The 15,550-nt window shown below is 34.2% G+C and overlaps 1 protein-coding gene across 3 annotated transcripts in view; it reads left to right on the top strand.

Annotated features, from left to right (window-relative positions):
• The window catches only part of LOC106467874 (elongator complex protein 1-like), a 95,831-nt gene that overhangs the window by 55,294 nt on the left and 24,987 nt on the right, over nt 1–15,550 (top strand). For all 3 annotated transcript variants that reach the window (XR_002612496.1, XM_022396088.1, XM_022396087.1), the window contains exons 7-8: nt 4,216–4,306; nt 5,145–5,268. Coding sequence is in view for 2 of the 3 variants with exons in the window: in XM_022396088.1 (XP_022251796.1) it covers nt 4,216–4,306; nt 5,145–5,268 (215 nt within the window). In the remaining variant the exon portion in view is untranslated. The remainder of the gene's footprint in view (nt 1–4,215; nt 4,307–5,144; nt 5,269–15,550) is intronic.

Below are 15,550 nucleotides of genomic sequence, written 5' to 3'. Positions count from 1 at the left end.
TTTTCGCACTTCTCCAGTCCAGAGTTTGTACACTGAGTCCCATGAACCCTCTCTTCACCTCCCATCATTTGCAACTTTCTCTACAATATGCTACTAAGCTTCGATCCTTACCACGGCATCCCACCTGGGATTGTGTTTTTCTTCCTCGAGGGGAATGCTCTTTCAGAACAGACGGTCTGCTATTCCTCCATTTGGCATTCGTATCCGGGCATTACTGGCTGAATTGGGTCTGGCATTGGATGACATTGCTGTCCCCAATGATCAGCTCATTCTACCATGGCTTATTACCATCCCATCCTGTGACCTTTCCTTGATTCATCTGGGGAAGGCGGATACTCCTGATTGGAAGTACCGTCTTCTTTTTGCTGAACATCTTTCGAACCATTCCTCTCTTCCCATTTACACGGATGGTTTGAAATCAGGTGAACTCTGTAGGTTCTGCCATGGTTTGCTGTGGCTCGGTAGCTGCTCGCAGGATCCCCTTTACAGTTTCTGTGTTCACTGCTGAGTTATGTGCTATTTCTCTTGCCCTGGATCATGTAGAAGCTATGCAGTACAGTAATTGTACTATTTACACTGATTCTCGTAGCTCTCTATTGGCCCTGGAATCGCTTAACATTAGTTCTCACTCTGTTCTCGTTGATATTCAACACCGATTGGCCCACTTTTCGCTGTCTTCTATTTCCATCCAGTTTTTCTGGATCCCTAGCCACGTCGGTATTCACGGGAACGAGCTCGCTGACACCGCAGCTAAGTCCGTCTGCTCTGGTGCCATCACGGCCATGCATGTCCCATACATGGACTACGGTCCTGTCTTCAAGGCGTGGCTTCGTGCCAGTTGGCAGTCGATTTAGAGTGAGCAACGCCATAATAAGCTTTTCCAGATCAAACCTTCTGTTGGTCTTTGGCCGTCTTGCTTCCGTAAGGATCGAAAGGAGGAAGTAGTCCTGGCAAGGCTACGCATTGGTCATAGTTTTTTAACCCATCATTTTCTTTTATCGGGTATTGACCCACCGATGTGTAGCCATTGTGACACTCAAGTCACAATAGCCCACATTTTACTGTCATGCCATCGTAATGACGGCATCATTTTAGACACATTTTATCTAAAAGTTTACCCCTGACGCTGGACAGTGTTATTGGTAATGGTGACACTGTCCGATTAGATTGTATTTTGTATTTTTTACACACTATAGGTATTTTTAATTCTGTATACATCTTTTATCGACATGTATTGGTTTTAACTTGCTGTATTTTTACCTTTTACATTAATTTACATGCTTTGTTTTTACCAGTTGTTTGGCGCAGATAGCCTTGCTGCTTTGTGCCATAAAACACCAACCAACCAACCAACTCTTTGACTACAAGATAGGTGAAAAGTAATGATGAGATTCATCATACTAATTATTACTAGAACTTTTGATAATATGTGCATATCGTCACAGTTTCTCAGATTATCCCTAAACATCATGATGCTTTTGTACACAAAAATTCAAAATTTTTAATTAAGTATTTTAATTAAAGATTTGCTCATGAATTTTTGCATTTAGAATGTTATTATCAAACATGCAAAGTGATTTTGATTTTAAGATTAAAAATACTTTTCTTGATCTGAAAATTGTCAAATTTCATTTGCATAATTTGTAAAATCTCCTAAATAAGTATCAAACAGTTTTTTTTTTTTCATTAAACTTATATTTTATTTCTTATTTTCTATAGTCTAACTTCATAAGAGGTTGGTCTATTTGACATTGTAACCACCATAAAAAATTAGGAAATAGATTTAAATTACCCTTTTTTTGTCTAAAATGACTGTATATTGTAACAGGCTAGTGGTGAACAAAAAAGTTCACATGCACTAAATCAGGAATGCTAGATGTCAGAAGAGATTGGAAAATTTTAACATTTACTGATCATCCTATCAGTAAATAATGTGAATATTTAGTAACCCAAGTTAGTCTAGAATAAACCAGAGAGCACTAGATTCTGGGAGTCAACCTTAGTCTTTGTGGGCTGGGATACAATACCAGCAAAAAAGTTTCATTTTCTCCTCTCATCTCTGCATACAACATAAAAAGTATCTCCTGCCTCAGAGACCTCATGACCACTAGCTGATCTTAAGTGCTAAATTTTGTGGTTCATAGCATTTAATACAAGTGTCAAATGTTTTGTACATTTTCGCTATATTCACCAGTATTAGAAGTTTGTGCTTCATCTTGTTACACAACATGTTATGCCCAAGCTATATCTTGTCTTTCATTTGTTCCTTCCAAAGCTGCTGATTGGTCACTGGTAAAGTTTACCCATTTATGAGATCATCACTGCATATATTATTTGTTGATGCTGTTGCTGCCATAGGCTTCATAGCTGCATGATACTTATAATATTATAGTATTTTTCAGCTAACAGGGGCTTCTTGGATGTCAGTTATTAGAACTTGTTTCCCTTTGAGTACCAACTGTTGTAAGGATTGCTTAAGAAAAGAAACAAGACATAAAATTCCAAATACAAATAACAAATATTTAATCACAAAAGAACAAGTTACAATATGATAATACACAAGTGCCAAATAAAGGTATGAGACCAGCAAGGGCTACAATGAAGACTTTAATAAAAGAACTACTCTTGTTTGTCTGTGTTCCCTCCCCTCATAAATTCAACCAAACCCTGAATAAAATACTAAAAAAAGAATAACCATTCAAGTTAAATAAAAGCCACTGTTAAGTAAAATATTAAACATTTGTTAAATTAAAAACACCTACTTATTTAACTTCTTGTTCCATGGTCTCTCAGAAATGAGAGACAGATGAATTTACTGTAGTTCACAAACTTTGTTCACTTATGGCAAATGTAAACAATGAAAATAAAAGTAAGAACTTTACTCATACTCTGGAAGGTAAAATTAAAAAGATATTACAATATCCTTTGTGAGAGCTATACAAGATATACTGATATTATATTTGTGATTCTGTATGTGAGATCTTTAAGATCTCTCACTAAAAGTTAAATGAAAGTGAAATTACACATCACTCTGGTGCAAGAGCTATACGAGTTCTTCGGTAAAGTTAAATAAAACATAATTTACACGTGTATTTAAATCTGAGCTCCTAAGTATAACCATAAATCTCAGTTTGTTAATACAAGGAAGACCACAATCTGCATTCTTGGCATGGAGACAAATGAATCAGCTTTTGTCTGATTCACTGACAAGAATAGTGTCAAAAAGAGGAACTATGAAAAACAAAATAATGTAGAAATTTTACTTGTTAACTAAGTGGGTGGAAAACATACGTCTCTGTACTATAATCTGAACAATCAATAAGTGGACAAGCTCTTACCATTTAGTAGGTCAGCCCATCTGTGTTATGCTGCTGCCCTGGATAAAGCTGAATAACAGTGACCAGTCACATCTTTATTATTTTTGAAGCTCATATGTCATTTACTTGTTGAAGGGTTTACTTGAATAGTGAACTTACTACCACACAAGTAGTATCCATAATTGCAAACTACCACGTGTCTAAATCTAACAGTAATATGACTGTCAGAGCAAGTATAGTATAGCTTGATTTGTAGACAGAAAATAATATTTTTTATGTTAGTTAATTCACTACATCACACAGTGTAAATACTAAGACTGAGTTACTTGTAATCAATGAAATACTTAGATATTTAGTGACATTGTTTACCATTTTATGGGCTTGAGAGGCTAGTGCTAGATAGTTTTACCACATAGCTGTAGATGAAATGTTTTTCACCTTTATCTATTGGAACTTAAATGTAGTGAACTTTGAAGTAATTTTTACAGTATTTCAAGTATTACCTTACGTAAAAATGGTCTTGCATGAAACAACCTAGTTGTTGGACTTCTTTATTATTTTTTAAAAAAATGAAAAAAATATTGGTGGGAAAATTGAGTCAACAGGTAGAAACAATTTGCACATGAACTTGTGGAGATCGTAATGTTTTATGAGATTACAGTTAGTGTTGAGTACTATAGCAAACATTATCTGGCATATAACCAGTTGTTAATATTTGGCAACATTTACTAGTATTTGGACTTGAAATATTGTCACCAACTCCTCATTAGCACACACTAATTAATATTCTGTATGTTACTTTTTCTTCATCTAATCACAAAAAAATGAAGAAAATAATGCTTTTTTTATTTAACAATGTGGTAGTTCTTAGAGATTTTTGTTCCATTCTTTGTTTAAGGGTGCAGGAAGTTAAATATATGGAACAGAGAAGCTGTACTTCAGTACACTGCTGAGGAAGTTGATGGCTTAGAACATCCATTGGATTGGAGGTAAAGAATATTGATAAGATTTGGTAAAGCAGTTACCCTTGAAATATCACGGGATACAACATGTATGTAGTATTGCACCAGTTAAGATTTTCTTGGCCCATATTGATAGGTGATGATTACCAAACTATATTGGCCAACACCAATATTTAGTTGTACTGCAAGTAAGGTACTTTAAGTTACTGAAATTAAGTAAAATTTAACCTATAGCTGATTTTTTTTTTTCAGGTTGGCTTTGTAGCAAAGATTCACAAATAGTATTTTCTTAGTGATTTAGTTCAGAAAAATAATTAACAAATACTAGTCATAAAAACGTTTAAAAAATACTGCATTAGTGTTTCTAGAAATACTCAGCAAAATAAAATGCATACATGTATATTAACTTTTGAATTGTAACTGTACCTTTCTTCAGTTTTTAGCAGAAACTTTACAGATGTAAGCATGATTATTAACTTCACAAAAAAAGTCAGCATAAAACTATTCAGTTTGTCAAATTCAGCCCAACAACTTTGCTACATCAGAGAACAAAAGACAACTTTCAGCTTTAAAACACATCATGAATATGGAGGGATATATCCAACATGATGCAGCCTCAGATTTTTTTCTGTGAATCATCAATCACATAAAGACAATCACGTGGAATAAATTAATTGTTCTGATTGATGGTTTTGATTTGAAAATATGTGGTTTTATCTGTTAAACTTTCTTTCTCAGTGGTGAACCCATATTTGTTTGTATGTAAAATTATGTGATTTAAAGTTGATTTTTCACGAACAATTTGTGTACAAACTTTAACATATGTATATATATAATGTCATAAGTTTTCCACTTTTTTTTACAGGCCATCTGGTAACCTCATAACTTCTTCACAGACAAAGCTAAACAAACATGACATTGTCTTTTTTGAAAAGAATGGCCTTCGACATGGAGAATTCACTCTTCCATTTCCTCCAGGATCTTTCAAGGTGGGAAGAAAAGTTTTTATAAATATATATATATATAAAATCTTTGAAGTAAAACCACTTTCAAAATGACAAGAAGTCTTGACCTGTAATCCACTTAACTCCTAAAATCAGAGACAATTATTTGAAGTAAGTTCATAAGATAATGCACACTAGAAAACAATGTTACTTTGCATGTTTAAAATTATAACTGTAGAGAAAAAAACAGCAAAATGTGTGTAATTTTCTGCAGAAAATAACACTGTGACATAAGTTTCTGAAGTTTATAAAAAAATTTTAAATGGTGAGAATATTCTTGAGCAGTATTATCAGTAAATACTAGAAAATATCATTATGACATGATGTAAAATAATCAACAAGAATGTCATTTATTGTTACAGAAGTGATCTTTTGTTTGAACGAATTATAGTGAATTTAATTTTATTCAAATTTTACAGTAATCTAAAATATAATCCATAAGACACTTGAGGTTTCTGTTGTGTCCTACTGGAAAAACCAAAACCTTTCATGTTTTTGAGTCTTGTTAAACCACTATAGATGTAGTCTTTGAAAAATACAAAGTGCTAAGCGTGTAGATTTATGAAACATCGGTTTCAAATGATGAGAAAACCAGTAAGATGTAAATCACTTGTACCAATAAAAATACTACTTGAACTTAATTTATTTTCCTAAGGGAATTTGAATTTTCTTTTTTTAATGCATTTGCCATCTTATTCAATACCATATATTTTGTACTTTCTATTTATTTATTAGTGGTTTAATTCTTTCTTTTACAAATTCTTCAAGATAGCTACACATTTTTTTGTTTATTTTTTCTTTCATTGTCATCCAAGTTTATACAATTTCTTTGCTGTTTAATCTCTTCATATTCTTTCTTTCTTTCTTTGTTTTGCATTTCATTCACTTCCATATGTGTTCCATTGTTTCTTGTCTTTTGTTACAGGATGTATATTTCTGATCTTGTAGACTCTTCCATCTTTTCTGTCCTCTATGAATATTTCTTCATCTTAATCTGATCCATTATTTAATATATTTTATTTTTTATCATTCTTTTAAATATTCATCTCTCAAATTTATTCTTTGATCTTTTAATAATATGTGCAATATTAAAATACATTGTTTTTCTGCTATTCCAATTCTTCTGGATATTTTCTCTTATTCTTATTCTTCTCTTATTTTCATTATTTCTGTACTTCCAATACCTCTCAGTACTCTTCTCATCTCCATCCTTTATTGATTCTTCCTATTATTTTTAATTCCTCTTACTGTCTCCATTAACCCTCTCACTATGGGTGTGTGTATGTCACAACCTTTTAGAGAGTTACATTCAAAATTGAATTAACCTACTTTATTATCAGTGTATATGAATAAATTTTAATATTCCAAAACATACATACCGGGAGGTACTGATATGAAATTTCATTCTAAAATGGGATTTTCTGGGGAGAATTTAGACTTCCAGTTTCCTCCTCCTTTCACTAGAGCTTCCTATCCTGAGGACCCATCTGATCAGCCACTTTCTGCCCCTTTTCTGCAGTTAGTTGCACATGTTTGTGAAGTATTAGAAATGCAACCAATTGCTTTTGAGTCTACCCCTCCTTTATTGTCCAATCGTTCTTAAGGGGAGTACTTAGTTTTTCCTCCTTCTCCTGATATTGCTGTGCATGCAGGGAGGTTTGCAACACAATTATATGAGGGTATCACTATGCCTCCCCCCCCCCTCGTTTATCTGAACAACATGCCCTAGCATATTATTGTCAGGATGATATATATTTGGACACTCAAAGGTTTGATCCATTGTTGGGTCTATGAGGTGCCAGGTATGAACCTGTTATCTCTGTTAACAGGTCACAATTTTTGCAGATTTGTTTGAATCTTACTACTGTTTTAAGATACTTCTCTTCCCTTCAACTTTTGTCTGAAGCATATTACTGAACACCTCAACTATTTTACGACAAACTGGGCCTTTTACTGGTCATTGCTATGACACGTTTGTCCTCTTCAGGACTTACCTTGGTGTTATGGTTGGTCTGTTGCTGGGACTTGTTGAGTAGTGATGCATTTTTGGAGGGTATTCACTTACCTTCTTCTGCCCTTCAAGATTTACAGGAAGTGTCTTTATTTATCTATCCAATCTGTTCACTTCTTTTCAAAATTTTCTTATTGTGCTATTCTTTCTTATCTTCTCACATGTTGTAATGTGCTAAATATTCAGCTCCAATATAATAACTTACCTCCACTCACTAAACAGCTTTCTTCAATTTGTACTGCCCTCTATATGTTTTCCACATGGCATACCTGCATTGTAGCATGCAACAATCCTCCACCAATAGGAGTGTCACACTCCCTCCTAATGCAGCTGACTCCCTCTGTGCAGAAGAACCTAGCCTTCACTTCTCAGTTTGCATAACCGTGATCAGTCCACACTTGGTTCCTTTGTTGTTGGGGCTTCTTAGGTAGGGACACTCTCTTAACTCACGTGCATCTCCCTATACCTCTTTGCATGCTTTATGCATGGTCCCCTTTTTATGCCAAACAGTTTTTGGGGGGTCTTCCTGACTCTTTGTAGTCGAGAGTGGAATCTGTCCATTTACATCCTTCCTTCTCCTCTCTAGCCTCTCATTTATCACAACCTTCACCTGCTCCTGTTACTGTGTTACTCCCTTACCTTTTCCTTTCTCACAAATCATGTCTTTGCTGTGTACTATTATTCTCCACTGACTTCACACGTTGCCAGTGGAAAAGGTGACTGTCATATTGGATTAGGTCTAATAGGGGCCAGATTGCTGCTTTTTGTGAATGTTGGGGAGTTGTGTACCACCAATCCTTGGGTTCTTCAGGTCTTATCGGAAAGATTCTCCCTTTGTTTCCTTTCCTCTTCCTTTCCTCCCAGTTGGGATCCTCTGTCCAGCTATCATTGTTCAGGATATTTTACTCAGGGGTGTTATAGAACCTGTAGTTCCTACTCTTCCTGGTTTCTATTTACCTCTTTTTGTAGTCCCCAAGAAAACTGGAGATTGGCACCATTTTATTGATCTCTGCCTTCTGAATCACTATTTGAAAGTTCCTCGGTTCACCATGGAGTCTCTCCTGTTTCTTAGATGGGCTTTTACTCCAGATCTTTGGATGACAAAGCTCAATGTGTCAGATGCTTCCATATTCCTACTTCCTTAGCATTATCTTCTCTTTGTCCACGGGGACCATACATATCAGTTTTGGGCTGGCCTCAGCCCCTACATATTTTGTTGGGTGGTCAAAGCCTTCACCTGATTTCTTCATTCACATGGGCTTCATTTCCATCATCATATGGATGATTGGCTATTTCTAGCTCTTTTGCTTTGTCCTCTTCCATCAACACACAATTTCTTCTTAAAGAAGCTGCATATGTAGGTTGGATGGACAAGGTGGAAAATTCTGTCCTCATACTGATTTAATACCTCATTCATCTTGAGGTATTCTTCAACTCCCACCTCAGTCAGGCCCAATCTTCTTCCCTACAACTGTGCTCCATTGAGTTTAAGACTTAGAAGGTGCAATCCTCACCTTTTCTTCCTGCTTAAGAGGTTCTTTCTCTTTTGGAGACTTGGGCTTTGTTGGAGGCTGTTATTCCCCTTGGCTGAACCCATGTGCAGTCTCTTCAATGGATTTTTCAGGATCAGCAGAACCTCACCAGAGATTCCTTGGATTACCTAGCATCTCTTCCTCCAGACCGATTTTGTCTAGTGGCTAGACAGGGACAACACAACAGCTGGTGAACCTCTTCTTCCTCCACGATCGAAGGTACATATTTCTGTGGATGCTTCTCTGGGAAGTGTAGTGCGATGCCCAAGAGATCTTGAGCCATTGGTGTTCAATCAAGTCAAGTTTCCACACCAATATTCTGCAACTCTTGGCTATTTGTCAGGCAATGGATAATTTCTTCCCAACTTTTGGGGCAAAACAGTAATGATCCACTTCTTCAACTTGACTGTTGTCTCTTACATCACTTGTCAAAGGGGCACCCGGTCGCGGTTACTGAATCTTCACACATTGTACATGCTCTTCCGGGCCCACAACCGTCACATTCATTTGCTGACCTGTCATATCCCAGGTACTCTTAACTTTGTCAGGATCAATTATCTCGTCCCAACTAGGTTCTCCCCACGGAGTGGTCCCTCGATCCTCAGATTTTCAGGTGGCTATGCTCTTGATTGGATACTCCACAACTGGATGCATTTTCCATCCATCTGATTCTAAAACTCCCTCTATATTTTGCTCCTGCTCCTCATCCTTCAGCTTTGGTAATAAATGCCCTCAGTCCAGATTGAACAGACCTCCACATTTATGCCTATCCCCCCTCCCATCTGTTTTCTTCCTAGGGTCCGTTCCATTATCTAAACTACTCTGTGTTGAGTCTTCCTAGTAGCTCCATTCTGGCCAATAAAAACCAGGTTTTCATCTGCTTCTCCCTCTTCAGCTGTCACCACCATTACCTCTTCCTCTTTCAGCAGTGATTTATTTTTTTCTGTCCATTCCCACCCTTTGATTTTGTGTGTGGTTTTTGTCCGGTCTCTTGTGCGACATTCCAGATATTCCAACCAGCTAGCATTTCTTCTTTTCCACTCTATCTGCACCTTTTCCTTGTCCTTATACCAACTAAGTGGCATATTTTTCACCTTTGGTCTATTCATTGGGAATTTATTCTTTCCCCTCCTTCTGTCCCTCACCTATATGAATTTTTACCTGGCTTTTCAATAATGTTTTTTTTGTTTTGACCAGTGCTGGTTATAGAGCCATGTTATTGTCTATGTTTCATTTTTCCTGATTCTGCCATATTTTTTCCTCTCCTGTTATTTCCCTCTTGTTTTATTCTTTTCATCTCCCTCATTGTACTTGACCTACTCCCTTGCCAGATTGGTGTTGGTCATGTTTGGTTATGCACACATGATGGCTTGGGCTCTTGGAACAGAAGTACTTCTTCCCCTCTGGTTCCTGAATCTGAGGTGAATGGTAGAGGACCTTCTTTCTACCATGGGCCAGTTGATTTCCCACTTAGGGTTCGATGTGCCATTGCCACTCTGTACCAATGGCACTTTTTTGGTTGTGCCTCATTTTTTGCCCATCTTGCAACACATTCATTCATCTTGGGTGAAGAGCATACCTGGTTCAGTTGTGATGCAATTTCCCATGTCTGTGTTTTCTCTTACATGAGATGTCACATTCCTTGAGTCCTCTTCTGACGCTTTCTGGGTAGGCTCATGTAAGTAACTGTTACACTGGGTCAGTGTGAGACTATAGTTGTTATCATATCAGAAGTTAATATTTTTCTACACTGGAAATATATTTCCTATAGATACTTACCTTCTCACACACTTCATATCCATTCTCTCCACTTCCACTGTGTTTTTTCATGCCGAATCTCAAAGTGAAAATTGAGTTCTACTGCATAGAGAGAGTCAGCTGTGCTAGGAGGGTGTGTTGCACTTCTACTGGTTGAGGGTTGTCACATGCTTATTTACTTGCTACAATGCAGCTATACCACATGAAAAATGTGTGGAGATTAGTGGAAGTATAAAGGGTAGCAGCATGTGAAAATTTTGTGCATTTTAAGGCAGTACAAATAGAGGAAAGTTGTTTTGTGAGAGGAGGTAAGTAATTTACAGATATATATTTTCAGTGTAAGAAAAAAAGAAAATTAATGGAAGCTCTTGGACACTTCTAAGTAACCAGTAAAACATATATCACCTGTACCAATAAAAATACCAATAGAATGTCAAATATGTAACTGTTTTTACATATGTATGTTGAACAAACCACAACTGGCACATTCTATTAACACCAAAAATAAGTTCAGACCTACTAATCAATTTCAATGGTAATTATAGTTTAACAACAGATATAGGATAAATTTTAAATAAACAAAAAAAGAGAGAGAGATAAGGAAAAAGTGTTTTTGTTTGCTACGTTAAACATTGTTTTCTGTAAAAAAATTGACCTAAACTATTCATTTTTCTAAGATTCATATCCTACAGTGTCTTATTATTCCATATTGATTTAATTTTTAAAATATGCTTCCTTATCTTTAGACACTTATTTTATTTTATTGACAAACCTTTTCTGTCAGCCATTTTGTGTCACCTTATCAGGAATCTCATTTCTAGGAAATTCTTTATTGAATAGCCTTCTGAAATATTTATAATTGTTAATATTTTCCCAGATCAACTTTACATCCTTTACAGGGTTGTAATTTATTTCTCTTTTTCATGTTTATTTTGGATTTTTCATTGTTTTTATCCGGTGGTTCATCATGTATTATATAATACATGTTGCTGGTATTACTTTTTCAGTTCTCATTTTGCTGACATTTTTGTCATTATTTATACCATCCAGGCCTTAAATTAGTCATTTTTATAAAGATTCAGTGTATATATATACCTAATTTTTTTTCATTTTTCCATGGGCATCTATTCTCATCTTTTGAATAACTTTCTTTTATCAGCATTTTTTGTCCTTTTTTATTGTTGGTGATAAAAATATGGGATAACAAGTAGTTGGTCCTTAGCTTTTTAACTCCTGTATTGTGTAATCCAGTCTCCCTTGTGAACTGTTATATTTATATTTCTCATCTAGTCTGATGTAAAGTTTGTGAATGCAGTTATTTGATATAGTGAGTTATAAAATATTTCACTGATGTAGAATTCTTGTTTCTTCCATGTCATCTAGTTTTTAACCTAGGAATAAGAATAAAAAATAGTGTTTTTTAAAGCATACCATTCTGGAATATGACTTTTGAGGATTTTAACTGAGCACCCTCATAAAATAATTTTTTCTCTATCTATTTCCCCCTGTTGTTTTTTTTGCACTTGGATCTAGTCAGGTGTTTGTCTCTACACTTATACCATCCTAAGAACCATATGTTTGATAGCTTTACTTCTGTATCCTCTTTTGAGGTGTGTTTTCTTCTTCACTTACTTTTTTTGTTTCGGATGCAGTATTTGGTGTATTGTGAGATGTTGCTCTGTTTTTCTGTCAGGCTTGATATAACTTATCAACTGGGTTTATCTGTTTTTATTTCTTGGACATCCATTATTCATCATCTACTGTCATTTGATATATGGAATATTTTGTTTGCCTGGTACCTTTTGTGGTGATTTTTCCTTTATTCTTGAGGTTTCATCACAATTGCCCTTGGTTTTTTGGTTAATCTATTTTTTATGTTTCTTAGGCTTAGTAGAACATGTTTTGTTTCTTCCTTCTCATTTGAACTTCCTCTCTTTTTGAGAGGAATATATATATATATATCTGTGTCAGTGTAAACTACTTGTACCTGATGAAGACAAAACCCTGTCAAAATGTTGTACATTTGCTGTTATGTTAAACTTATATTAAAGTTTTTCTTCATTACCCATTCAAGCCATCTCCAAGCATTATTAGTCTCAAAGTGGGTTCCTCATCATCAAATTTAAATACACAATAAACTTTGCTATCAAACTTTTAACTTGTGTATTCATTTAAAATTGTTAATTGTTTTGAAGTGTATATTCATTACTAGCATGATTTTTTCCCTTCAGAATGTTAACCATGAAACTTTCAAGTTCAGTTACAATTACTACTCATTTTAAACTACAGCATAACCACCATTATGTATTTAATAAATAGAGCCTCTCAGCTGTGAGTATGTTATAATGTGACAGTCAATCCAACTCTTCATTCATAAAAAGAAGCCCAAAAATTATTGGTGGGTGTTGTTGACTAGCAACCTTCCCTCTAATCTATCACTTCTAAATTATGGACAGCAAGTGCAAATAGCCTTTAAGTAGCTTATTATAAATTTCAGTAAAACATACAAATTATTTTAAAAACTTAAAGTATTTAAATCATAAACTGGTGATCTTATGTTTAAGTTTTTTGTTTAGGTTACAGGGTTGAGTATGTTATATTTAGATAGTTTTGTAAATATGAATCAGCAATTTACATGGCAGCCACAGCAGATATAAAGTTATGGTGAAACAACATGTATCAGAACTACATTTGGCATTGTTTCGCTTTCATAGATATTGTGGTGCCACCAAAAATTATCCATTTTGAGAAGAGTATATAATAACTTTCTGAAGTAAAATATTCTTGCATTAAAATCATAAAGATGTGATTGATCAGATTGAGGATTCAGAATAACTTTCATACTTAATGGCATTGAAAAATAAAGGAGTATTGATGAAAATGAGACTATTAGGAATTTCTGTTGAATCATGCTGTAGAAATGGGTGTTGAGAAATTGTAAACTTAATACACTAGATGAATTACACAAGGCCTGTAAGTGGTTGTGGTATGCCTTGGACATCACAGTCTTATGATGGAGCCTTTTGCAGTAGAAACTAGGCTTCAGGTTTATTGTTTTAGTATAATGTATTGAACCTACTGTATAATAAAATTTGACTTTTTTTTTTAGTTTAACTCTCTCAACATGGGCTTGGTCAATTTGACTGACCACGTGACCTCTTTGTGCTCATCTAAAGTCTTTATATATTTGATCCTTCTAACTTTCAATATAGTGTGTATATCTTCACAAAGTTTGGCAGTCTTTCAGTCAACATTGTAAGTCTTTCACATACCAAAAATCACATTTTTCGATAAAGTATTTTTCATAAACTAATATACAGATTTGTCCATGAATATATTGAGTATTTGTTTTGAATATTCCATGTGCAAAGTGATTTTCATGTTAAGGTTAAAAATACTTTTCTCATCTCAAAAATCTCAGATTTGATTTGTGTAATCTCTGAAACCTGCTAAATACATTTCAAATGTTTATTTTCAGTAAAACTTTATATTTTATCTGCAATTTCCTCTACCCAAACTCTATACAAGGTTGGTCAATTTGACTGACTTCATAACCACCAAAAAAAAATCTAAATAAATCAAAATTACCCTTTTTGTCTTTCTAGAATGGCTTCAAATTGTAACATGAAACTACATTTGTTTATCCTAAGTAGCTTTAAACTTGTAACAGTATACATCTATTTATAATAAGATTTTATTGTTTTATTGCCCTTTTGATTGCTCTTTCAACCATGTCTAACAACTCTTTGCACCATTATAAGTTGTAAATAACTGGGGTATGTGCAGCTCACTTTATGCTATCCAATTACATTACTGACAAGCTGCTAGTGTGCATCCTTCATTAAACATTATTATATTATTATTTATTTTACCTAATCTTAACTAACCTAAAAAGATCCCTGTTTTTACATTTTAGTTACTTTTATAATAATAAATAAATAAAGAATAAACATGAAAAACAAGAAATAAAGTACTTACCCAATCTTCCTCTTTCTTGCTCTCGATTGTTGATAACACTTAACCAGACTTTTTTTTTATATACTGCAGATTAGAAGCACATCAAAAGTGTTAATTATAATTAACTCTCTTTTTATACATTTAGTATATCACTATTGAACTACAAATCTATATATTCAAGGTCTTCTTAGCTGACAAAATTATAAGTGTTTAAATCTGCACAATGTTCTTACTGGGTTGATAGTCACACATTAGTTTAACCCTTTCAAGACAGGTCATAGGTGAAAGGCCATGTCATCTCGTTTGTTGACTCACATTCAAAATTTTATTGAACTACTATTTCATGAATTTATGTAAATAAATTTGGTATCGAACTGTAGATTATAATTCAAATTTTAGTATTATACGTTACTCAATTTCTTAGTTTAAAAGTAAATATTAAAAAAACCACAGATAATCATAATTTTTGTTTGTCACATGGTATGTTGAATGCAATACTGATTCAAATTAGATGTTTGTGAAGTCAAAATACTAAGTCTATAGTTTCATAGAAATTAGAAACTCAAATTACCGATATTGACAAGTTAGAATTTAAAATAAGAAGGTCTTATCTTTTCTATTTGCTAATATATTGCTCATGTAATAAATCACAGTGGCACTCCACCCACCTCTTCCATTTTTGGAAATGCTCCTTTATATACACTTACTTCTATATATGACATGAATAACCAATTGAAAGCTCAAAATGTTCCCCTAGTGGCTTTTTCAGCTTTCTCCAAATATATATTGATATATTATAATTAAGTTCTGTGGTATTGATATAGTAATTTATGATTTAAAATCTACAAATAAAATTTTGTTTCATATCCTCCACTTGCAAAATTTTAAAAGGCTTGGCAACCTACATCAAGCAGCAACTGAGTAAAAAGGTCGTAACTAGAAGAGATAAGTGTTTGCTTTACTTCTTTAGTTACTGTTCTATGTTTTTTAGAAAAATAAGTTTAAGAAC

Source organism: Limulus polyphemus, unplaced genomic scaffold (assembly GCF_000517525.1).
Source record: "Limulus polyphemus unplaced genomic scaffold, Limulus_polyphemus-2.1.2 Scaffold2775, whole genome shotgun sequence".
NCBI lineage: Eukaryota > Metazoa > Arthropoda > Merostomata > Xiphosura > Limulidae > Limulus > Limulus polyphemus.
This window is presented reverse-complemented; position numbering and strand designations above follow the sequence as displayed.